Below are 22513 nucleotides of genomic sequence, written 5' to 3'. Positions count from 1 at the left end.
ATGAGACAGCCTATAGGGAGGAGGTCAGAGACCTGGCCGTGTGGTGCCAGAATAACAACCTATCCTTCAACGTAACCAAGACAAGGAGATGATTGTGGACTACAGGAAAAGGAGGACCGAACACGCCCCCATTCTCATCGACGGGGCTGCAGTGGAGCAGGTAGAGAGCTTCAAGTTCCTTGGTGTCCACATCACCAACAAACTAACATGGTCCAAACACGTAAAGAGGGCACGACAAAGCCTATTCCCCCTCAGGAGACTGAAAAGATTTGGTATGGGTCCTCAGATCTTCAAAAGGTTCTACAACTGCACCATCAAGAGCATCCTGACTGGTTGCATCGTTGCCTGGTATGGCAACCGCTTGGCCTCCGACCACAAGGCACTACAGAGGGTAGTGCGTACGGCCCAGTACATCACTGGGGCCAAGCTTTCTGCCATCCAGGACCTATATACCAGGCGGTGTCAGAGGAAGGCCCTAAAAATGGTCAAAGACTCCAGCCACCCTAGGCATAGACTGTTCTCTCTACTACTGCACAGCAAGCGGTACCGGAGCGCCAAGTCTAGGTCCAAAAGGCTTCTTAACAGCTTCTACCCCAAGCCATAAGACTCCTGAACAGCTAATCAAAGGGCTACCCAGACCCCTCTTTTACACTGCTGCTACTCTCTGTTTATTATCTATGCATAGTCACTTTAACTCTACCTACATGTACATATTACCTCAATTACCTCAACTAACCGGTGCCCCCGCACATTGACTCTGTACCGGTAACCCCTGTATATAGCCTCGCTATTGTTATTTTACTGCTGCTGTTTAATTATTTGTTACTTTTATTTACTATTTTGTACTTATCTATTTTTTACTTAACACTTATTTTTCTTAAAACTTCTTAAAGCATTGCTGGTTAAGGGCTTGTAAGTAAGCATTTCACTGTAGGGTGAATTTCACTGTACCTGTTGCATTCAGCGCATGTGACAAATAACATTTGATTTTCTCCATTGTTTTTGATGGTGGGCCACTCTGGTGGGCCACTCTGGTAGGCCACTCTGGTAGGCCACTCTGGTAGGCCACTCTGGTAGGCCACTCTGGTAGGCCACTCTGGTAGGCCACTCTGGTAGGCCACTCTGGTAGGCCACTCTGGTAGGTCACTCTGGTAGGTCACTCTGGTAGGTCACTCTGATAGGCCTACATTACGATCAAATAGCCACATTAGCCTACTTGGCCACTGTTAAAACTGTAACTTAAAGCGGGTACAGCCTCAGTGTTCCCACTAAACGCACGCTGGACCTTCAAGTTTGCCAGTCACAACTTCCAGCGAGCGTTTAGCTCAATCATTGATGGACACAACCACCCAAAAAGGGCAAGGTACATGTTAGGCGTTTTAACTTGAAACAAAACTCTACTCTAAGTCACACCGTTGATGTCATTGTCACTATGCTGTCATTCATTGATTGAGTGTATGACATTTGGACTCCCTATGCCTGTGTCAGCCCAGCCCAAAGGCAGTAAAAACTGGGCAAGGCTCACGAGTTACACTGTGACAATGGGTGATCCACCCTGCTGATACAACAGCTCCTCACATCACCACTACTGTGTGTGCACCTAATCATTCTTCCTGTGTGTTTTAGTAGCAATCAGACACAAACATGAAAGCAGAAAGACATTGGGTTTACATGTATGTAATTGTTCATCTTGACTACTTTATGGACATCATCTTGCATAAAAACACCATCTCTGATGAATGATTATGTTAGATCGGTATCATACATTAGATTTTGCAGTATTTACTATGTGGACTGACTTGATTTGTAGTAGCTGACTGAATGTAGATTGCATTTGTTAATCACTTATTAATTACACATAATTATATCATAATGTCAACTTACATACTGTAGAAACGGCTTATCTATAGTAAATAGAAACTACGGGGAAGGAAATATTCTCCCAAAATAGATTTATCACAAAATGTGCATTATATACATATCCATATAAATCCATGCTGAGTCATGTGCTTCAGAAGCAATCCAACGTAACCCATTTCAACCTCCTTCAACCCTCACAAAAACCGTACTGTAGAGATTCGGCCGGTCTCTTCTGGTAAAAACATCTTCCAATGACCATCCATTGGTTCCAATCTCTCCCACTGCATTCCAAAGCTCCAATTTACAGTTCAGTTCCAAAGTTCTGATATGACATTCAAATGGTTCCAAAAGTCCAGAGTTCCAACTCCAAAAACCTCTGTTTCTCCAGTGCATTTTCAGATATTCTACTTCCATGGTTGTCTGTTTCTAATTCTTCATTCCAATGATCTGGTTTCTTCCCGTTCCTTCCCCTGAGCTTTCAGCAGTAGATCAGGGCCTGTATTCATAATCCGTCTCATAATAGGAGTACTGATCTAGGGTCAAGTCCCCCATTGCCATTGTAATCTTGTTCATTATGCTCTAAAAGGACAAATTGACACAAGGCCTGTCTTAGTCCTCCTCCTCCCCTCCATGGCCGTTCATGACCTGGCCGGACTCCCAGCGCTGCAGGAGAGGAGTCTTCTGTCTGGGGGTCCGCGGGCTCTGGAGGCCCTGGAAAGAAGAGAAGGTGAAAAAGAGAGTGAGTAGAAAGAGAGAGAGGGAGACAAGTGTGTGTGTGAGAGAGAGAAAGAGATTAGAGAGAAATATGAGAGGCAGACAACGCGAAAGAGAGTAGAAAGTGAAAAGAGAAAAAAAAGAGAAGGGGACAGGAGAGTATAGGAGATTTATAATGACGGGGAATAGAAAGTAGAGGGAGTTATAATAGAGAGTAGAGAGAGTTATAATAGAGAGTAGAGGGAGTTATAATAGAGAGTAGAGAGAGTTATAATAGAGTGTAGAGGGAGTTATAATAGAGAGTAGAGGGAGTTATAATAGAGAGTAGAGGGAGTTATAATAGAGAGTAGAGGGAGTTATAATAGAGAGTAGAGAGAGTTATAATAGAGTGTAGAGGGAGTTATAATAGAGAGTAGAGGGAGTTATAATAGAGAGTAGAGAGAGTTATAATAGAGAGTAGAGGGAGTTATAATAGAGAGTAGAGGGAGTTATAATAGAGAGTAGAGGGAGTTATAATAGAGAGTAGAGAGAGTTATAATAGAGAGTAGAGAGAGTTATAATAGAGAGTAGAGGGAGTTATAATAGAGAGTAGAGAGAGTTATAATAGAGAGTAGAGGGAGTTATAATAGAGAGTAGAGGGAGTTATAATAGAGAGTAGAGAGAGTTATAATAGAGAGTAGAGAGAGTTATAATAGAGAGTAGAGAGAGTTATAATAGAGAGTAGAGGGAGTTATAATAGAGAGTAGAGAGAGTTATAATAGAGAGTAGAGGGAGTTATAATAGAGAGTAGAGAGAGTTATAATAGAGAGTAGAGAGAGTTATAATAGAGAGTAGAGAGAGTTATAATAGAGAGTAGAGGGAGTTATAATAGAGAGTAGAGGGAGTTATAATAGAGAGTAGAGAGAGTTATAATAGAGAGTAGAGGGAGTTATAATAGAGAGTAGAGGGAGTTATAATAGAGAGTAGAGAGAGTTATAATAGAGAGTAGAGGGAGTTATAATAGAGAGTAGAGAGAGTTATAATAGAGAGTAGAGGGAGTTATAATAGAGAGTAGAGAGAGTTATAATAGAGAGTAGAGGGAGTTATAATAGAGAGTAGAGGAGTTATAATAGAGAGTAGAGGGAGTTATAATAGAGAGTAGAGGGAGTTATAATAGAGAGTAGAGGGAGTTATAATAGAGAGTAGAGGGAGTTATAATAGAGAGTAGAGGGAGTTATAATAGAGAGTAGAGGGAGTTATAATAGAGAGTAGAGGGAGTTATAATAGAGAGTAGAGGGAGTTATAATAGAGAGTAGAGGGAGTATAATAGAGAGTAGAGGGAGTTATAATAGAGAGTAGAGGGAGTTATAATAGAGAGTAGAGGGAGTTATAATAGAGAGTAGAGGGAGTTATAATAGAGAGTAGAGGGAGTTATAATAGAGAGTAGAGAGTTATAATAGAGAGTAGAGGGAGTTATAATAGAGAGTAGAGGGAGTTATAATAGAGAGTAGAGGGAGTTATAATAGAGAGTAGAGGGAGTTATAATAGAGAGTAGAGAGAGTTATAATAGAGAGTAGAGGGAGTTATAATAGAGAGTAGAGGGAGTTATAATAGAGAGTAGAGAGAGTTATAATAGAGAGTAGAGAGAGTTATAATAGAGAGTAGAGAGAGTTATAATAGAGAGTAGAGGGAGTTATAATAGAGAGTAGAGGGAGTTATAATAGAGAGTAGAGGGAGTTATAATAGAGAGTAGAGAGAGTTATAATAGAGAGTAGAGAGAGTTATAATAGAGAGTAGAGAGAGTTATAATAGAGAGTAGAGGGAGTTATAATAGAGAGTAGAGGGAGTTATAATAGAGAGTAGAGGGAGTTAGAAAAGAGGGGAGGATGAAAAAGGAGGATGTGAGGTCATCTCATGGATCAACATCGTTAGCACCGAGGTCATGTCAAATCTAATGTGTCACGTTGTTTGTAAACAACAGGTGTAGACTAACAGTGAAATTCTTACATATGTGTCCTTTTCCAACAATGCACATAAAGATAAAGTAAAAAAATTAAAATCAAATTAAAATGTGAATCTATTAGACCGTAATCCATAACAATGATATGCTATTTTCAGGGCTCTGCTCTAAGTTAACAAGCATCGCTATCTTTCTCCCTCCATCCGTTATTATATAATCTTTCTTATCTGTAGTCTGTGTAGATATACACTGTAGATAACGTAGCAGGCAGAATGACTGTAGCCTGGTCCCAGATCCCTTTGTGCTTTCTTGCCAATTGAACCCCTTTGATCATTGTCAGCACACACTGATCTGGGACCAGGCTAAAGGGACTGAATGGGGCTCAGGCTAGGGAACAGTGCTTCTAGCTGTCAGACTGGTTTACAATTATGTCAGATTTATAAAGTTGCAGTCAGCCGATGCTAATCTTGTATTCACTTCAGCTTCAGAGAGATGTGTAACCCAAGAGAGCAACCGTGGAGGAACTCAGGAGGGACTCTCTCTTTCTCTCCACTTTCGTTCTGTCTCTCTTTTGCTCTTTCTCTCTCTCTCGCTCTTTCCGTACCCAAACTCTATTCATATTTCGAATCCACTGCTCTCTCTCTCTCTCCCTCTCCTTCCCTCTCTCCCTCTTCTCTCTCTTATCTCAATTGATTAAGGAAGCTCCTTACTATCAGATGTGGTGTTATTCGCTCTGAGGGATGAATTCACTGAGAAAATGCCACCAATGGAAAATCTACACGTGCTCTGGTGCTACGGTATATATGGCACCATACTGGGTTAAATGTTGAGTCTAATGCAGTGATAGTGTCCTGGTGTTTATGTATGAAGTATGGAGAGGACATGTTTGTTTGGGTATGTTATGGTTTCCACTACACTCTTAAAAATAAGGTGATATCTAGAACCTAAAATGGTTCTTCAGCTGTCCCCATAGGAGAACCCTTTGAAGAACCCTTTTTATTTTCAGGTAGAACGCTTTTTGGTTTCACAGAGGGTTCTACATGGAACCCAAAAGGGTTCTCTCCTCTCCCTTTTTTCTAAGACTGTAGATAGCACAGCCACAAAGTCAAAATTGGGTAATATCGTAAAAAATCATGAAAACAAATGTTTATTTTTTCTTAATTTAAAGTTCGGGATAAGGTTAGCAGTGTGGTTAAAGTTCGGGATAAGGTTCGCAGTGTGGTTAAAGTTAGGGATAAGGTTAGCAGTGTGGTTAACATTAGGGATAAGATTAGCAGTGTGGTTAAAGTTAGGGTTAAGGTTGGCAGTGTGGTTAAAGTTCAGGATAGGGTTAGCAGTGTGGTTAAAGTTCGGGATAGGGTTAGAAGTGTGGTTAACATTAGGGATAAGGTTAGCAGTGTGGTTAAAGTTAGCGATAAGGTTAGCAGTGTGGTTAAAGTTAGGGATAAGGTTAGCAGTGTGGTTAAAGTTCAGGATAGGGTTAGCAGTGTGGTTAAAGTTTGGGATAAGGTTAAACAGTGTGGTTAAAGTTAGGGATAAGGTTAGCAGTGTGGTTAAAGTTAGGGATAGGGTTAGCAGTATGGTTAAAGTTAGGGATAAGGTTTGCAGTATGGTTAAAGTTAGGGATAGGGTTAGCAGTATGGTTAAAGTTAGGGATAAGGTTAGCAGTGTGGTTAAAGTTAGGGATAGGGTTAGCAGTGTGGTTAAAGTTAGGGATAGGGTTAGCAGTGTGGTTAAAGTTAGGGATAAGGTTAGCAGTGTGGTTAAAGTTAGGGATAAGGTTAGCAGTGTGGTTAAAGTTAGGGATAAGGTTAGCAGTGTGGTTAAAGTTAGGGATAAGGTTAGCAGTGTGGTTAAAGTTAGGGATAAGGTTAGCAGTGTGGTTAAAGTTAGGGATAAGGTTAGCAGTGTGGTTAAAGTTCGGGATAAGGTTAGCAGTGTGGTTAAAGTTAGGGATAAGGTTAGCAGTGTGGTTAACATTAGGGATAAGGTTAGCAGTGTGGTTAAAGTTAGGGATAAGGTTAGCAGTGTGGTTAAAGTTAGGGATAAGGTTAGCAGTGTGGTTAAAGTTAGGGATAAGGTTAGCAGTGTGGTTAACATTTGGGATAAGGTTAGCAGTGTGGTTAAAGTTCGGGATAAGGTTAGCAGTGTGGTTAAAGTTCGGGATAAGGTTAGCAGTGTGGTTAAAGTTCGGGATAAGGTTAGCAGTGTGGTTAAAGTTAGGGATAAGGTTAGCAGTGTGGTTAAAGTTAGGGATAAGGTTAGCAGTGTGGTTAAAGTTTGGGATAGGGTTAGCAGTGTGGTTAAAGTTTGGGATAAGGTTAAACAGTGTGGTTAAAGTTAGGGATAAGGTTAGCAGTGTGGTTAAAGTTAGGGATAAGGTTAGCAGTGTGGTTAAAGTTAGGGATAAGGTTGGGGTTAGGTTTAAAATATAATTTTAAGAAGAAATAGGCAGTGTTTATGGCTTTGTGGCTGTGATAACTAGTGACGACCGTATGTTGGTTTTACTGACCTTGTGACTTAACCAGGAAATCAACTTTGAGCCCCCAGTGTTTCTTCCGGTGCAACATGATATAAACTAAGAGCGCTCGTCATGATATAAACTAAGAGCGCTCGTCATGATATAAACTAAGAGGGCTCGTCATGATATAAACTAAGAGCGCTCGTCATGATATAAACTAAGAGCGCTCGTCATGATATAAACTAAGAGCGCTCGTCATGATATAAACTAAGAGCGCTCGTCATGATATAAACTAAGAGCGCTCGTCATGATATAAACTAAGAGCGCTCGTCATGATATAAACTAAGAGCGCTCGTCAAAGCGTATGATTAAGCCCCGACGTTTTACCTACTCAGGAAAACTCCTGGGCCTATATAGATTATGTTTGGTGATGGAAGGATATAACATACCTCTGATTGGCTATCTGGATACCCATCTGTCTGTGGTGGAGGCCACATGCCCAGCTTCCCAAGAGACTGTCGCGCTGGAGAGAGTGGGAGGAAGAGAGGAAATTATAGTTACATAATGATCTATCATTTATAATAAAACTATAATTTCTCAGACACGGTGTCACAGAGGAGTCTTGTGGTATTAGCACACCCTAACCCTGGCGTCCCTCTATTCAGTACTGTACCCAGATGAGCCAGGCCTGTCCCTGTCTGTCTGGCAGCTACTGTGGGCCTACCACTGACAACATACACAATACGCCCAGCTTGCCTTGGCACAGCACATCGTAATAACACTGGTACTAATTATTACTGTGATAACAGCTTTATTTGACAAGCATTTTTCATACTGGTCACATCACTAAACACTTTGAATGATTTCCAAGGGTGATTTACGCTCTGAAATGTATAGCCATTAGATTGTATTAGTTCGTTACATATTCATTCATGTTAAACATCCCATAGTGTCTACCAACTCCCAGAATCCAAAGTTGCCTCACAAGCATATATTCTAGGCTGGGTTCTACAATTCATCTTGGGAAAATATTTCTAAAGATGCTTTGTGTTTTGCTGACACAATGAAGGGTCAAGACATGAGTCAGTGATTTTCACTTTCATATATTTTCACTCACTTTTGATCCGGCAGTTAATTGTACAGAAGATCCCAACTTTAGTTTAGTTAGTTACCCAGTAGTGTATCATTCAGCCTGTTGGCAAGGGTTGCTTACCAAACGGCACTCACCCTATTCCGTGCACTACTTTGGCACCCTATTCCCTATTTAGTGCACTACTTTTGACCAGAGCCCTGGTCAACAGTAGTGCACTATTTAGGGAATAGGGTACAATTTGGGATGCACACAAAGACTGTGATCTCTGGAGCAGAACTCCTGATGACAGTGAGAATGTTGTGTTAGATGTTTGATGATGTAACACTACCTGACCCAGTGGGAGATGAAATGATATCCTCACTGAACTATTACATTGTCTTTTCATCATATCTCCTGACACACACACACACACACACACACACACACACACACACACACACACACACACACACACACACACACACACACACACACACACACACACACACACACACACACACACACACACACACACGCACGCACGCACGCACGGAAACAATTGAACACACACACTATACACTAACCTGTTGGTGTTGCAGAGGCTGTCCGCGATGAGGGGGTAACAGATAGTTCAGGGGTCGCCAGTCCGTTCTGTAGAAGTAGAGGTGGAGGAGGAGGAGAAGTGGGACTCTGTACCTCCCTACTGGCTGGCCTCCCCCCTCCTCCTCCTCCTCCCCCATACAGACTGCTCCTCTGCCTCCGCAGCTCCTTCTCTCTCTCCCTGGCTTCCCGGATATCCTGCTCCACCTTGTCCTGAGACACCGATGAGGAGCGCAGCTTGAAGAAGGGGTTCTCCTTTGGAACCTCCTCCTCCTCCTCCTCCTCCTGATCCATCCTCCCTCCATCCTCATCCCTCCAAAAACCCCTTCTCTCTTCTCCGCTGAGTGCACTGGTTGAGGAGTATATAGAAGCGGAGTCGACCACGGTGAGGCCCTGTGTCTCGGTGAGCGTGCCCGTACTGTGGGAGTGCCTGAGGGGCTTGGAGACGTGGTGGACGTGGGCCGGAGCGGGAAGAACCAGGTGGTGGTGGTTATCCAGGATGATGATCTGGCCCCCGGTGCTCTCGGAGAGAGTGGGGCCCCGGGGGACAGGGGCCCCATGAGGGGTGTAGGTGATGCCTTTAGTTGTTCCAGAGGGGCTCTGGGACATCAGCTCCAGGCTACTACGTCTTCTCTCCCCAAACGAGCCTCCGACAAAGGACACAGATGAAGCGTCGTTCCCCTGGATCTCCAGGGTGGAGAGGTCACTCGCCGAAGCCCAGGAGGGTGCCTTGCTCTGGGACAATATCATCAAGGATGTCTCCTTGGGCTCCTGGAAAGCTTCAAATAACTTCTTCCTTTCCTTGAGCTGGCGTACTGTCCCCTTGTCATAGGAACCTCTAACTTTCCCTAGTTGAACCAGGACCTGTTCCCTCTGGGTCTCTACACTGATCTCCTTCTGCATCTTCTTCCCCGCAAACTGACGGTCCTGGCTCTTGTCCAATTTGGAAGGCAGGGTCTCAGTCAAGACTGACTTCCTTAGGGGGATGTCCACATATTCCTGGGTGGGCGGCTTGTTGTGGAGGCCCCTGGATCTCCTGAGGGACTGCTCACGCTGCACTGCCCGACGGATCTCCCTCTCGATGGGGGTCTCGTCGGCAGGAGGAGAGGTGAGGGTGGAGGTGGTGGTTTGGAGCTCCACGGTACTACCAGGGGAGAAGTCGGCAGATACGCCGCTGTCACTCTGGCTGTCATCGAACAAGTCCCCTCCCAACTTCATCTTGGAAGCTTTGCTGTGACTGTCTCTCGACATCAACAACCCAGGGTTTGTCCTCTTTTCTTCGCTCCGTTTCACTCTTTTCTTCCTGTCTGCCTCGCCCGCTGCGCCAAGTCCACTCGCTCTATGCCCTCTCTCTCCACCTGTTTGCCTGTTGTCTCCCTCCCTCTTTCCCTCCTCTCTCTCTCCACCCGCCTGCTCTTTCACTACAACACAGCCAGAGCCAAGGAGATCTGCCTTGACCTGATTAGCTGGCTCCTTGGCGACCGTCGCCAGGGGCGGAGCCGGAGTTGCTCCCTTGAACACCTGTTGTGCTGCCACTTCCTGGTTACTATGATGCGTCAGGGCAGCAGTGACATTTCGTAACAACTGCTCCCCCTGCTGTTTATGTGGTGTAACTACACCTGGGGGCTGAGCCAGGTCTACTAGGTGGCTAGAAGAGGAGGATCTAGAGGAGTTGGATTGGTCAGGCTGAGGGGCTTTGCTTCTGGTACTGTCCAGCCTAACCCACTGCCTCCGGGCTGAGCTGATGTCTAAAGGCTTGGAGTCAACACTCTGGTTCTCCTCTCCATCACCGGCATAAGCTGATTCAGGGTTTTCTGGGGACTCAGAGAATATGTCATCGGAACTCTCTCTTTTTAGTGGAGAGTGGGTGGTAGTGCTAGTTTCAGCAGCCTTCATAGTATCATGGTTGTTATTGTCTGACATTGTCTTCTCTCTGTCACTACTGATTGGGCACTCACTAACCTCTTGCTTGTCAGCTATCTGCTCTGTAGCACACACCGTCTCTGACAGCCCCTGCTCAAGTTCACTACTAGCTGAACACTCTGTATTCAACTCCAACCGCACAGCGCCATTTTCCATCATCTCAACAGACTGAAACTCCTCTACTTTGTCTTTCTTGACACCATCTTCTTCTTCTTTGTCTTCCTCCACACCGTCATCAAGGTGAGATCTCGAGGGCCACTCCTGGCTACCCTGGCTGTCAGATGACGACATTTCCTCCTCTACAGGGTTAGAGATCCCCTCCGCCTTACCATCACTGATACAGTCAATGGTCTCCTGTTCTTCTTCTTCCTCCTCCAATGGATATGGCTGGGTCTCTGGAGCGCCCTCTGCAGGTGAGGCTTGGTCAGTGCAGGCAAGAGGCGACCGAAAAGCAATGGCATCTTCCATCTCACAGTGATTGTCATCTATCATTTTAAGGTCTTGTTCCAATTCACTATCACCCACCTGGATTCTACTACTAGGCACCTGATTTACCCCAGAAAGTGCCTCCTGCTCCATTTTAGGAACCACTCCTGCCATTTTGTTTGTTGAGTCTGTAAGGTTCTCACTTGAGGGAGACACTTGAGGTCTAGGCTCTGGAGCATCTGGAGATTCCGACGCCAGGTCTTCTGACTTTGCCCTGGGTGCCTGTTTGACCAACGGGTGAGGAGGGATAGTGTCCTGGGCCAGAGTGGGGTCCATTTCGCCCTCCTCCGTCCACCAAACCTCGCTGGCCCACTCGTCCAATGATTCGGCTGGGCTCTGTCGGTTGGCCACCGGCTCCATTGTTGCCATGATGAGACGGGTAGACTGCCAATTGGCTGTCTCTGTTGACTTGAAATAACAGTCTGGACTAGAGCAGTTTGTAACAGTCAGTCTTCAGCAGGTCAGTCTGGGAGAAAGAGGACAGAGAGGAAATGGAATGATTAGCGGTGCTGAACAAAAACAAACCTGGCTTGGAAACCCATTTTCAGACCAATTTTCAGATCCATTTTCTATCCTCTAGGCTACAAACGCATAAAGTAAAATACTGTTGTATAATGTCATTCATACTGTATTCCCATACTCCTTACTGTTTGACACACCATTCACTCTGTGTTGTAAAGCTAAATGGTTCATACACCTGTTATAATGCTAACCAATTGTTGTTGTTAATGCATTGCAGAATGGTTATGGTATTGTATTGCATTGTGTTAGTCTTTAGCAATGAGGTAAAAATGACTACTACACACACGCTTCTCCTCCACTGCAGTAGGCTGACGACTCAAACTGAATTCCTCCGCTGTTTTATAGTTCGCTGCATACTTCAGTGAGGAGAAGAAACGTTCATGGGCGTGGCGTTTGTTTGGAGCAATATGGTTGGCTAGCCAGGCAACCTCTGCACAACTTGGAAAGTTTTCTGCTGAGTGGGTCAATCTTTAATGTGCTTAACCACCTCAGAGCAAGAGGCTCAGCAATGCTCTCTCTCTCACACATGCATGCGAGTGTTATACACCAGCTGAGTGAGCAGAACAATGGGTCTGTACTTTGTCCTCATTATTGCCATGGCACCCATGGTACCTCTCTCTCTATCCCTTTCAAATAACTTGAATAGGTTCATTTACACTCCAAAACAGTCTCACTTTCCAATTGATCACTTAAGCCCCAAAACCACTATTGAATCTTTTTCTCCCCATCCTTACTTTCATCAACACTTTCTCTCTAGCCATCTCATTTATCCCCTTTCTCTCTAGCCATCTCATTTATCCCCTTTCTCTCTAGCCATCTCATTTATCCCCTTTCTCTCTAGCCATCTCATTTATCCCCTTTCTCTCTAACCATCTCATTTATCCCCTTTCTCTCTAGCCATCTCATTTATCCCCTTTCTCTCTAGCCATCTCATTTATCCCCTTTCTCTCTAGCCATCTCATTTATCCCCTTTCTCTCTAGCCATCTCATTTATCCCCTTTCTCTCTAGCCATCTCATTTATCCCCTTTCTCTCTAGCCATCTCATTTATCCCCTTTCTCTCTAGCCATCTCATTTATCCCCTTTCTCTCTAACCATCTCATTTATCCCCTTTCTCTCTAGCCATCTCATTTATCCCCTTTCTCTCTAGCCATCTCATTTATCCCCTTTCTCTCTAGCCATCTCATTTATCCCCCTTCTCTCACAGTCACACGTTCTCTCTAGCCATCTCATTTATACCCCTTCTCTCCCAGTCACACTTTCTCTCTTAGCCATCTCATTTATCCCCCTTCTCTCACAGTCACACTTTCTCTCTAGCCATCTCATTTATCCCCTTTCTCTCTAGCCATCTCATTTATCCCCTTTCTCTCTAGCCATCTCATTTATCCCCCTTCTCTCACAGTCACACGTTCTCTCTAGCCATCTCATTTATCCCCCTTCTCTCACAGTCACACTTTCTCTCTAGCCATCTCATTTATCCCCCTTCTCTCACAGTCACACTTTCTCTCTAGCCATCTCATTTATTCCCCTTCTCTCACACAGTCACACTTTCTCTCTAGCCATCTCATTTATCCCCCTTCTCTCACAGTCACACTTTCTCTCTAGCCATCTTATTTATTCCCCTTCTCACAGTCACACTTTCTCTCTAGCCATCTCATTTATTCCCCTTCTCTCACAGTCACACTTTCTCTCTAGACATCTCATTTATCCCCCTTCTCTCTCACAGTCACACTTTCTCTCTAGCATCTAATTTTGTCCCCCTTCTCTTTCACATTCACACTTTCTCTCTAGCTATCTCATTTATCCCCCTTCTCTCTCACAGTCACACTTTCTCTCTAGCCATTTCTAGCCTCCCCCTTCTCTCTCTGCCTGGTTACTCAGGTCCTCAGTTTCTAGCACCAGACAGAAAAAAAAGATTCCACATCCACCCCCCCTGCTTCCTCTTCCTGCTAAACCATTCACAGTGTGATTCACAGTACTGTGGGTTTTAACACACACACACAGACAGACAGACTCGCACACACACACACACAGTGCCCTGGGTTTTGGCACGCGCTGTAAGGAATCATTAGCAGAGGCATGTGGGACAGAACAGAGAGGACTGGGGGTGAACCAATGGGATGAACAGTAGATCTGGGACAGTACGACAGTGTGCAGCGGTCCTGGCCTGGCATACTGCACATTACATTCAGAAAACAATGCTATGTCCTGACCTGGACATGATTACATTCACATAACAATGCCCTGTTAGAGCGGACAAGCCTGGACACCTTCACTATGAATGGAGGAACATGGGATAGGACATGGGGTGATTGGTTTATAACTGGCCATAGGGGCCTGCCCTGCAGGCTATTCATTGGTGGGAAAATGTTGTGGATAGAGCTAGAATATCAAGATTGGACATGCACCTTTTTACAGATAAATTATATTGTGACAGACAAGGCTGTCCCCTCTAACCATTACATTTCTATCTTCAAAGTAGATCACACTTTTTACAACATATATGAATATTGGAAACGTGCAAGTCAACCACAAAGGTAGTGTACATTGGGACGCAGCCTGACTTCGATTCCAACACTGAATGCATTTCAAATGTAACTCTCCACTTGAGAGAAGAACAGGTCCTTGGGCTATGAAAGAGGAGGGACACACACACACACGAAAATGATGTTTCGCCACAGTAGGGAGGAGTAAACATTTAACTATTGTGAGAAAGAAAGCTCTTTAAATCCCTATTTAGGAACACACACACACACACAGACAGACAGTCTTGTTTAACTAACCTTGTGGGGACACACAATTGATTCCCATTCAAAATCCTATTTTCCCTAAACCCTGACTCGAACGTTAACCCTAACTTTAACCCCAAAACCTAACCTTAACCCTAACACTAATTCTTTCCTTAACCCTAAACGGCTAGAAATAGCCTTTTTTCTTGTGGGGACTGACAAAATGTTCCCAGTTGGTCAGATTTTTTTTTGTTTACTCTTCGTGTGGGGCAGCTCTAGCAGGGCAGAAATCTGACTTGTTGGAATGGTGGAATCCTATGACGGTGCCATCTTTAATGTCACTGAGCTCTTCAGTAAGGCCATTCTACTGCCAATGTTTGTCTATGGACATTGCATGGCGGTGTGCTCGATTTTACACAACTGTCAGCAACGGGTGTGACTGAACTCACGAATTCACTAATTCAAAGGGGTGTCCACATACTTTTGTGTATATATAGTGCATTTTACAGGGAGCACAACGCTAACCTCCAATGGGACTGTCTCGGGATATTCCCATGTGCCGTGGGGTAACAGGGAGTTGGGAAAGATGCAGATTAGTGGGATATAATATAATAGGATAATATTCCTCCTCATTAGCAATGAGGCTAAACTTTATCAAAGGAGCTGCAGGAAATGTGATCATCATTAAATATACATTTCCCACAGGAGGTATTGCATATAAACTTCATATTTTCTTTTATGGGTGGCAATTATTTTACATGAACAACTAGTGGTATGTAAAATATGTTTTCCATGTAATAAACATTGAATAAAGACATTAAACCAACAGCATATTACAAATGAGATCTGTAACAGGAATTTATAATCTGATAAAGCTAACCTTCTCCACACAAGGACTACACTGTACCAGTACAATGGTTACATACAGTGCACGGCACACACTGTGACATCACTTTAAAGGAGCCCCTCATTACCTAGTAAGTTTATGGCACCTACCTGTTGATATAGTATCGTCTGTGCTGGTGACGACGCCACTGGACTGGAACGTTTCTGATCTACAGGGGACCTTCTTCTTCTTGTTGTGGAATTTGGGACGTCAATCCTGAAGGTACGTCATGTCTAATCAGAACCTAAAGTAAGACCAAGTACCCAATAGTTCTGAAAGTAGGTTACTCTCTCTCTGGCCCTGTCCCTGTCCATACTCACACCCACATTTCCCCCCTTGCTTGTGCACGCCCCCATCTGCAGAAACACTCTCTCACTCACAAATTACAAATCGTTCACTGTTCCATCCAGTTTAATCTGAGATTTAACAGTATGAGCACTTTAATGCATGGACAAATGAGGTTATGCCAAATTATACAAAAGTAATCCAATTAAAAAAAGACTTTTCTTTCCCATTGTGCATAGAGTTTGGAGCGGTCCTAATGATGTCCCGACATTCCTGCTGGATCCCACTGTCTCTGCGAATTAGCTTAAGCTCTTGGACATTAAATCACTCTGTGAACGTAATTAAATCTGTCAAAGAAGCCAAGAAGACAGAATAATATGACAAATCGTGCATCTTTTTTTCAAAATTCTACAGGTCATCGACAAACAGTAAACACAGAAATGTTGTATTACAAAACCGATGACAGAAACGGTGTCTACGTCTCCCTCACGGCCCCCACTCTCTGATCACACTGATCGAGCTTCGTCTTCTTCTCCTTCTCCTCAGTTGTTCCAGATGAGCTGATGGAAACCACAGAGGGCATTCCCCGGCTCCATCACCACTGGCGGAGGCAGCCCCATACACTCCACCTGTTTCCTGAACTCCTCCATCTCCTCTTCCTCCACCTCTCTCCCGCCCTCCACGTTCCTCAGCAGGTACAGGTCCGTGGACTCCCTCCTCCTGGAGCTCACCTCCCACCTAAAAAATAATTATACTTTACTGTTGTACTTTTCTTTCTTGAACTCACACCAGCACTTATTTTTCTTCCGGTCACTGGTTTAGCTGATAGAGCAGGCGTATTCAACTCTTACCCTACGAGATCCAGAGCCTGCTGGTTCTTCTGTTCAACCTGATCATTAATTGCACCCACCTGGTGTGCCAAGTCTAAATCAGTCCCTGATTAGAGGTCCAGAGTTGAGTTTGAGGGTGATAGAGGCTATCCACTGGGCACACACTGGTTGAATCAATGTTGCTTCCACGTCATTTCAGTGAAATGACTTCTGTGCCCAGTGGGCGTTTTGAAGAACGGTTCACTTGCAGTGATTGTAATGCAGTATGTGGTTGTTTTTACCTACCTGACCTTAGTTGAATAGCCTACACCGGTGTTTCTCAACTCCGGTCCTAATCTACCCCCAACAGTACACATTCTTGTTGTAGCCCTGGGCAACCACGCCTGATTCAACTTGTCAAGGCCTTGGTGCTTAGTTGACTAGTACAATCAGGTGTGTTTGTGTGGATCTACAACAGAAAGGGGGTACACCTGGACCAGAGTTGAAAAACACTGGAGTACCCCCTAACAGTAAGTTGTTCTGGATAAGAGTGTCTGCTAAATGGCTCAAATGTACAATTCTATAAATGACCCACTTCATCACCAGACAGTCTGGGCAGGAGGTCGCCAGGAAGATCCCAGTGAGGTTGAATCGGCCCCCCACGTCGAACTGGAAGGTGCTGTTGTCGTTGATGAGTGAGATATTGTAGGTTCGATACTCGCATCGGCTGCCGAAACGGTTAGTCTGGGTGTAGTGGACGGTTGTGGTGGTGTTGGAGTTCTGGGTGGGGTTGGGGGTAGAGGGTGAAAACTCCATGGTGATGGCGTCTCTGGTCTGTGAGAGAGATGAGTTGTGATTATTATTCATTTTCATACAGAAACCACTATAGAAACAATAGAAACAATCATTACAACATACAGAATTGTCACAGAACAATTACCGGTACAATGCATGTGGAAAGGCAGGTGAAATGTAGTCTAGTTGACAAGTGTGCTAAAAAGCCATTTAAAGGGGGCAATCTGCAGTTGTTACATCCATTTTTGGACTTAAACATTTATGATATGTACCCATTGATTCTTGAAGAATATAACTTATAAATGCCTCATGAGCTTAGTTCAACTGTCATACCCCATACAGAACCCCAAATATAAGCTTGTTTTAATCCAATGTTTTGTAAACATTGTAAATATCTCAAAACATGCTTAAAACTATAAATGTGATATCTTGGATGGTCAGTCTTTGCATCCATAGCTCTGTCTATGAATTTGAGAGTGGTTACATTTCTCCAGGCCTATCCCTTGTTTTAACTTTGGACCAGGGTCCGTATAGGGTTCTAGGGAATAGGGTGCAACATAGTGGATAGGGTGCTACCTTGAGATTCTCCAGGGATGCAGGGTGGCTCAGGCTGCCTGCGACGAGGGCCCATTTCCTCAAGAGCTGCTGGTCTAGTCGTGGTGGATCCATGGGCTTAAGGAGGTCCTCACAGGCTAGAGCTGCAGCAGGAGCTGATTGGCTAAAAGACAGGAAGTACAGGAGAGTCGTGGCACATGGAGCGAACATGGCTTCAGTGTCTAGGTCTCACTATATCTATGCACCAGTATATCTATCTACTGTGGGTCTATCTATAGCTATAGTATCTACAATATGTATCACTATATCTATCTTATATATTTATATGTATCACTATATCTACAGCATCTATCTACTGTATGTCTATGTGTCATTGATGTGTCTGTGTGTATGGAACACTGGTGCTGGGATAGAGGGGTCCAGTCTTATAGCTCTGCTATGGTACAATGTTCAACGTCAGAAAGTTCCACAGTTGCAGAGTACCAGTAAACTGGCATTTTCCAAGGCAATTCCAAGGTTGCGAAATAAAAACGATACTTTTTGTTAATCTATGTTCTGTGCTTATCTGGTGAAAAGTTGCGTGCTTTTATCTGAGACATTATTCCATAGAGTCAAACATGAAACAATCCAGAAGTCTCATTTACATGTACGTCTAGTGTTCTCCTAATTCTTCTGGGATTCTCCTAGTTTTTCTGCAGACATAGTGTATCAATTGTGTTATTGACTGTACGTTTGTATATCCCATGTGTAACTCTGTTTGCTTTATCTTGGCCAGGTCGCAGTTGTAAATGAGAACTTGTTCTCAACTAGCCTACCTGGTTAAATAAAGGTGATTTATTTTTATTGCTCTGGTACAGTACACAGTGCAATTTACCTTTTGTATGTTCAGAGCACTGGTGTGGCTTAGCGTCGTCCCGCAACTAGGCATTTATTTAACAATTAACAACTTTTACTTTCATGTATACAAATGCCTAGTTGTGGAAAGAACCGTTCCGGAAACTGGAACACCCTGGATAAAAACAGGTTTTGTATTGTTCGTAGAGATTATGCCTTTGTTGACAAGAAAAGTTTGGCTTGTAAAACCCTAATGTTTAGGGTTGGTTGATTTTCCGGATTGACTGACTTTCATGTCATAAAGTAATGATGGTCTGTCGTTTCTCTTTGCTTATTTGAGCTGTTCTTGCCATAATATGGACTTGGTATTTTACCAAATAGGGCTATCTTCTGTATACCACCCCTACCTTGTCAAAGCACAACTGATTGGCTCAAACATATTAAGAAGAAAATACATTTCACAAATTAACAATGCACACCTGTTAATTGAAATGCATTCCAGGTGACTACTTCATGAAGCTGGTTTAGAGAATTCCAAGAGTGTGCAAAGCTGTCATCGCGGGTAAGGGTGGCTACTTTTAAAGAATCTAAAATATATTTGGATTTGTTTAACAATTTTTGGTTACTACATGATTCCATATATGTTATTTTATAGTTTTGATGTCTTCACTTTTATTCTACAATGTAGGAAACAGTAAAAATAGAGAAAAACCCTTGAATGAGTAGGTGTGTGCAAGTTTTTGACTGGTACTGTACTTCAAAATACACACTATACAAATATTTTAAAACACCTAAATATTCTTAAAATGTGACAACATTCTATAAAAAATATTTGGGGGGGTATAATTTAGGTTTCTAACACCACAGCAGATGAATCTGATGCGTAGGCTAAAAGTGATGCCCGGCAGCGTTCTCTACAACATGGTTTCCCAACCCTCTCCTCTCCCCCCAGACCTTTCACATTTTTGTTTTAACCCTAAACTGGCACACCTGATTCAAATAGTCAACACCCAAAACGAGTTACTGTAAAACTGCAGGTGTTAATTCCTTAACACTGAGAAAGTGTAACGGCATCAACTCTTAACAAAGTCTTCATTTAGCTCTGAATAGTGTGGACCCTATAGACTCTGGAAAAGTGTTAAACTGAACACAGAGTTGATTCAACGCTGAAGAATTTGCTGTGAACATTCCTACTGGATTCCACTGTCTCTGTGAATTAACTGAAGCTCTTGTACTTTAATTAATGAATGCCATTAAATCTTTTAAAGAAGCCAAGAAGACAGAATGATATGATAAATCATTCAGTACAGTACAATCATACAGTACATCGACAAACAGTACATACAGAACTGCTATATTACAAAACAGAACACGTGTCTCTACATCTCTCTTTCTCTCCCAGAATCTATACTTTTATCACATCTTCTACCCGTCTTAAGAGGGTAGGGAATCAGGGACGATAGGAATCACAGAGGGATTTCCCAAGCTACACCAGCACTGGCGGCGGGAAGCCCCAGGCACTCCACATGTTTCCTGAACTCCTCCATCTCCTCTTCCTCCACCTCTCTCCCGTCCCGCCCTCCACCTTCCTCAGCTAGTACAGGTCCGTGGACTCCCTTATTACGGAGCTCACCTTGTATTGAAAAGGAGATAATAACCTCACACTCAACGTCAACAAAACAAAGGAGATGATTGGTGGACTTCAGGAAACAGCAGAGGGAGCACCCCCCTATCCACATCGACGGGAGAGTAGTGGAAAGGGTAGTAAGTTTTAAGTTCCTCGGCGTACACATCACGTACAAACTGAATTGGTCCACCCACACAGACAGCGTGGTGAAGAAAGCGCAGCAGCGCCTCTTCAACCTCAGGAGGCTGAAGAAATTCGGCTTGTCACCAAAAGCACTCACAAACTTCTACAGATGCACAATCGAGAGCATCCTGTCGGGCTGTATCACCGCCTGGTACGGCAACTGCTCCGCCCACAACCGTAAGGCTCTCCAGAGGGTAGTGAGGTCTGCACAACGCATCACCGGGGGCAAACTACCTGCCCTCCAGGACACCTACACCACCCGATGTCACAGGAAGGCCATAAAGATCATCAAGAACAACAACCACCCGAGCCACTGCCTGTTCACCCCGCTATCATCCAGAAGGCGAGGTCAGTACAGGTGCATCAAAGCAGGGACCGAGAGACTGAAAAACAGCTTCTATCTCAAGGCCATCAGACTGTTAAACAGCCACCACTAACATTTCGTGGCCGCTGCCAACATACTGACTCAACTCCAGCCACTTTAATAATGGGAATTGATGGAAATGTATGTAAAAATGTATCACTAGCCACTTTAAACAATGCCACTTAATATAATGTTTACATACCCTACATTACTGATCTCATATGTATATACTGTACTCTATATCATCTACTGCATCTTGCCATCTTTATGTAATACATGTATCACTAGCCACTTTAAACTATGCCACTTTATGTTTATATACCCTACATTACTCATCTCATATGTAAATACTGTACTCTATACCATCTACTGCATCTTGCCGTTCTGTACCACCACTCATTCATATATCTTTATGTACATATTCTTTATCCCTTTACACTTGTGTGTATAAGGTAGTAGTTTTGGAATTGTTAGGTTAGATTACTCGTTGGTTATTACTGCATTGTCGGAACTAGAAGCACAAGCATTTCGCTACAATCGCATTAACATCTGCTAACCATGTGTATGTGACAAATAAAATTTGATTTGATTTGAGATGAGATACCATTATGTTAGCTTGAAGAACATCTTTAATAAGACCAAACAGGTTTATGTTACACAGAGCATTATGGGTACTGTAGCTAATCATGCTACCCACCTCATCACCAGGCAATCTGGGCAGGAGGTCTCCAGGGAGACCCCAGTGATGTTCCAAAAGCCCCTCATGTCTAACTGGAAGGTGCTGTTGCCGTTGACGATGGAGATGCTGTTGGGTATATACAGTACTTGCACCAGCCGCCATGCCGGTCAGCCTGAGGGTAGTGGACGGGTGTGGTGGTGTTGGGGTTCTGGTGTTGGTAGCAGATGTAAACTCCATGGTGACTGTCTTTTCTCTGAGAGAAGAGATGTGGTTATTATTCGTTTTCATACAGCAGCCACAAAAACAATAGAAACAATCACAGTGTAAAAAAACAATCAAAACACAATTACAATGAATAATGGGGAATGACAAGTAAAATGTAGCCTAGTAGACATGTCATTTATTTGTATTATTAACCCAAAAAGGCACACTATTCCCTATATAAAGCTTTACTTTAGACCAGGGTCAAAAGCAGTGCTCTACATACAAGAGGGTGCTACCTTGAGAGCGAACATGGTTGAGTAATACCAGGGGTGGCTCACACTGTCTGCGATGAAGGCCCATCTTCCCAAGAGCTGCTGGTCTAGTCGTGGTGGATCCATGGGCTTAAGGAGGTCCTCACAGGTTAGAGGTGCAGCAGGAGCTGATTGGCTCGAACACAGGAAGCAGAGGAGAGCTGTGGCATATAGAGCAAACATAGCTTCAGTATCTAGGTTTCACTATGTCTATGCACCATATCTATCTACTGTGGGTCTAGCTACAGTACATCTATCATATCTACAATATGTATCACTATATTTATCTTATATTTCTATATCAACAGTATCTATCTACTGTATGTCTATACTTCATTGATGTGTCTGTGTGTATATAACACTGGTGCTGGGGTAGAGGGGTCCCGTCATAGCTCTGCTGTCCTGCGATGGTAAAATGTTCCTCAAATGTCAGAAAGTTGCACAGTTGCAGAGTGCCAGGCAAATGACCCTTTTCTATGGCAAATTCCAGGATTGCAAAATAAAAAAAGCTTTTTTTAATGCTCATCTCATGTTCAGTTGTGCTCATTCGAACCAGTGGCCTTTTGGTTACTGCCCCAATGCTCTTAACCACTAGGCTACCTGCTGCCCCATTTTTATATTCTCCCAATTAATACTACATTTCTTAGTAAGAGTTTTTTCTACAGACAAATAGTAT

The 22513-nt window shown here is 43.6% G+C and overlaps 2 protein-coding genes across 2 annotated transcripts; both read right to left on the bottom strand.

Annotated features, from left to right (window-relative positions):
- Positions 1 to 1661: 1661 nt before the first annotated feature.
- Positions 1662 to 15452, bottom strand: misp3 (MISP family member 3). The gene is made up of 4 exons (XM_071389358.1): positions 15302 to 15452; positions 8631 to 11521; positions 7424 to 7497; positions 1662 to 2571 (listed from the first exon to the last, which is right to left on the bottom strand). Exons 2-4 carry the CDS (start codon positions 11422 to 11424, stop codon positions 2470 to 2472), a joined length of 2970 nt encoding a protein of 989 aa, XP_071245459.1. The 5' UTR covers positions 11425 to 11521; positions 15302 to 15452; the 3' UTR covers positions 1662 to 2469.
- A 132-nt stretch (positions 15453 to 15584) lies between these two features.
- Positions 15585 to 18044, bottom strand: LOC139567818 (uncharacterized). The gene is made up of 3 exons (XM_071389362.1): positions 17657 to 18044; positions 16881 to 17119; positions 15585 to 16214 (listed from the first exon to the last, which is right to left on the bottom strand). The coding sequence occupies exons 1-3, from the start codon at positions 17843 to 17845 to the stop codon at positions 16019 to 16021; spliced, it is 624 nt and encodes a 207-aa protein (XP_071245463.1). The 5' UTR covers positions 17846 to 18044; the 3' UTR covers positions 15585 to 16018.
- Between the last annotated feature and the right edge of the window lie 4469 nt (positions 18045 to 22513).

This window comes from Salvelinus alpinus, chromosome 2 (genome assembly GCF_045679555.1).
Source record: "Salvelinus alpinus chromosome 2, SLU_Salpinus.1, whole genome shotgun sequence".
Lineage (NCBI taxonomy): Eukaryota > Metazoa > Chordata > Actinopteri > Salmoniformes > Salmonidae > Salvelinus > Salvelinus alpinus.
This window is presented reverse-complemented; position numbering and strand designations above follow the sequence as displayed.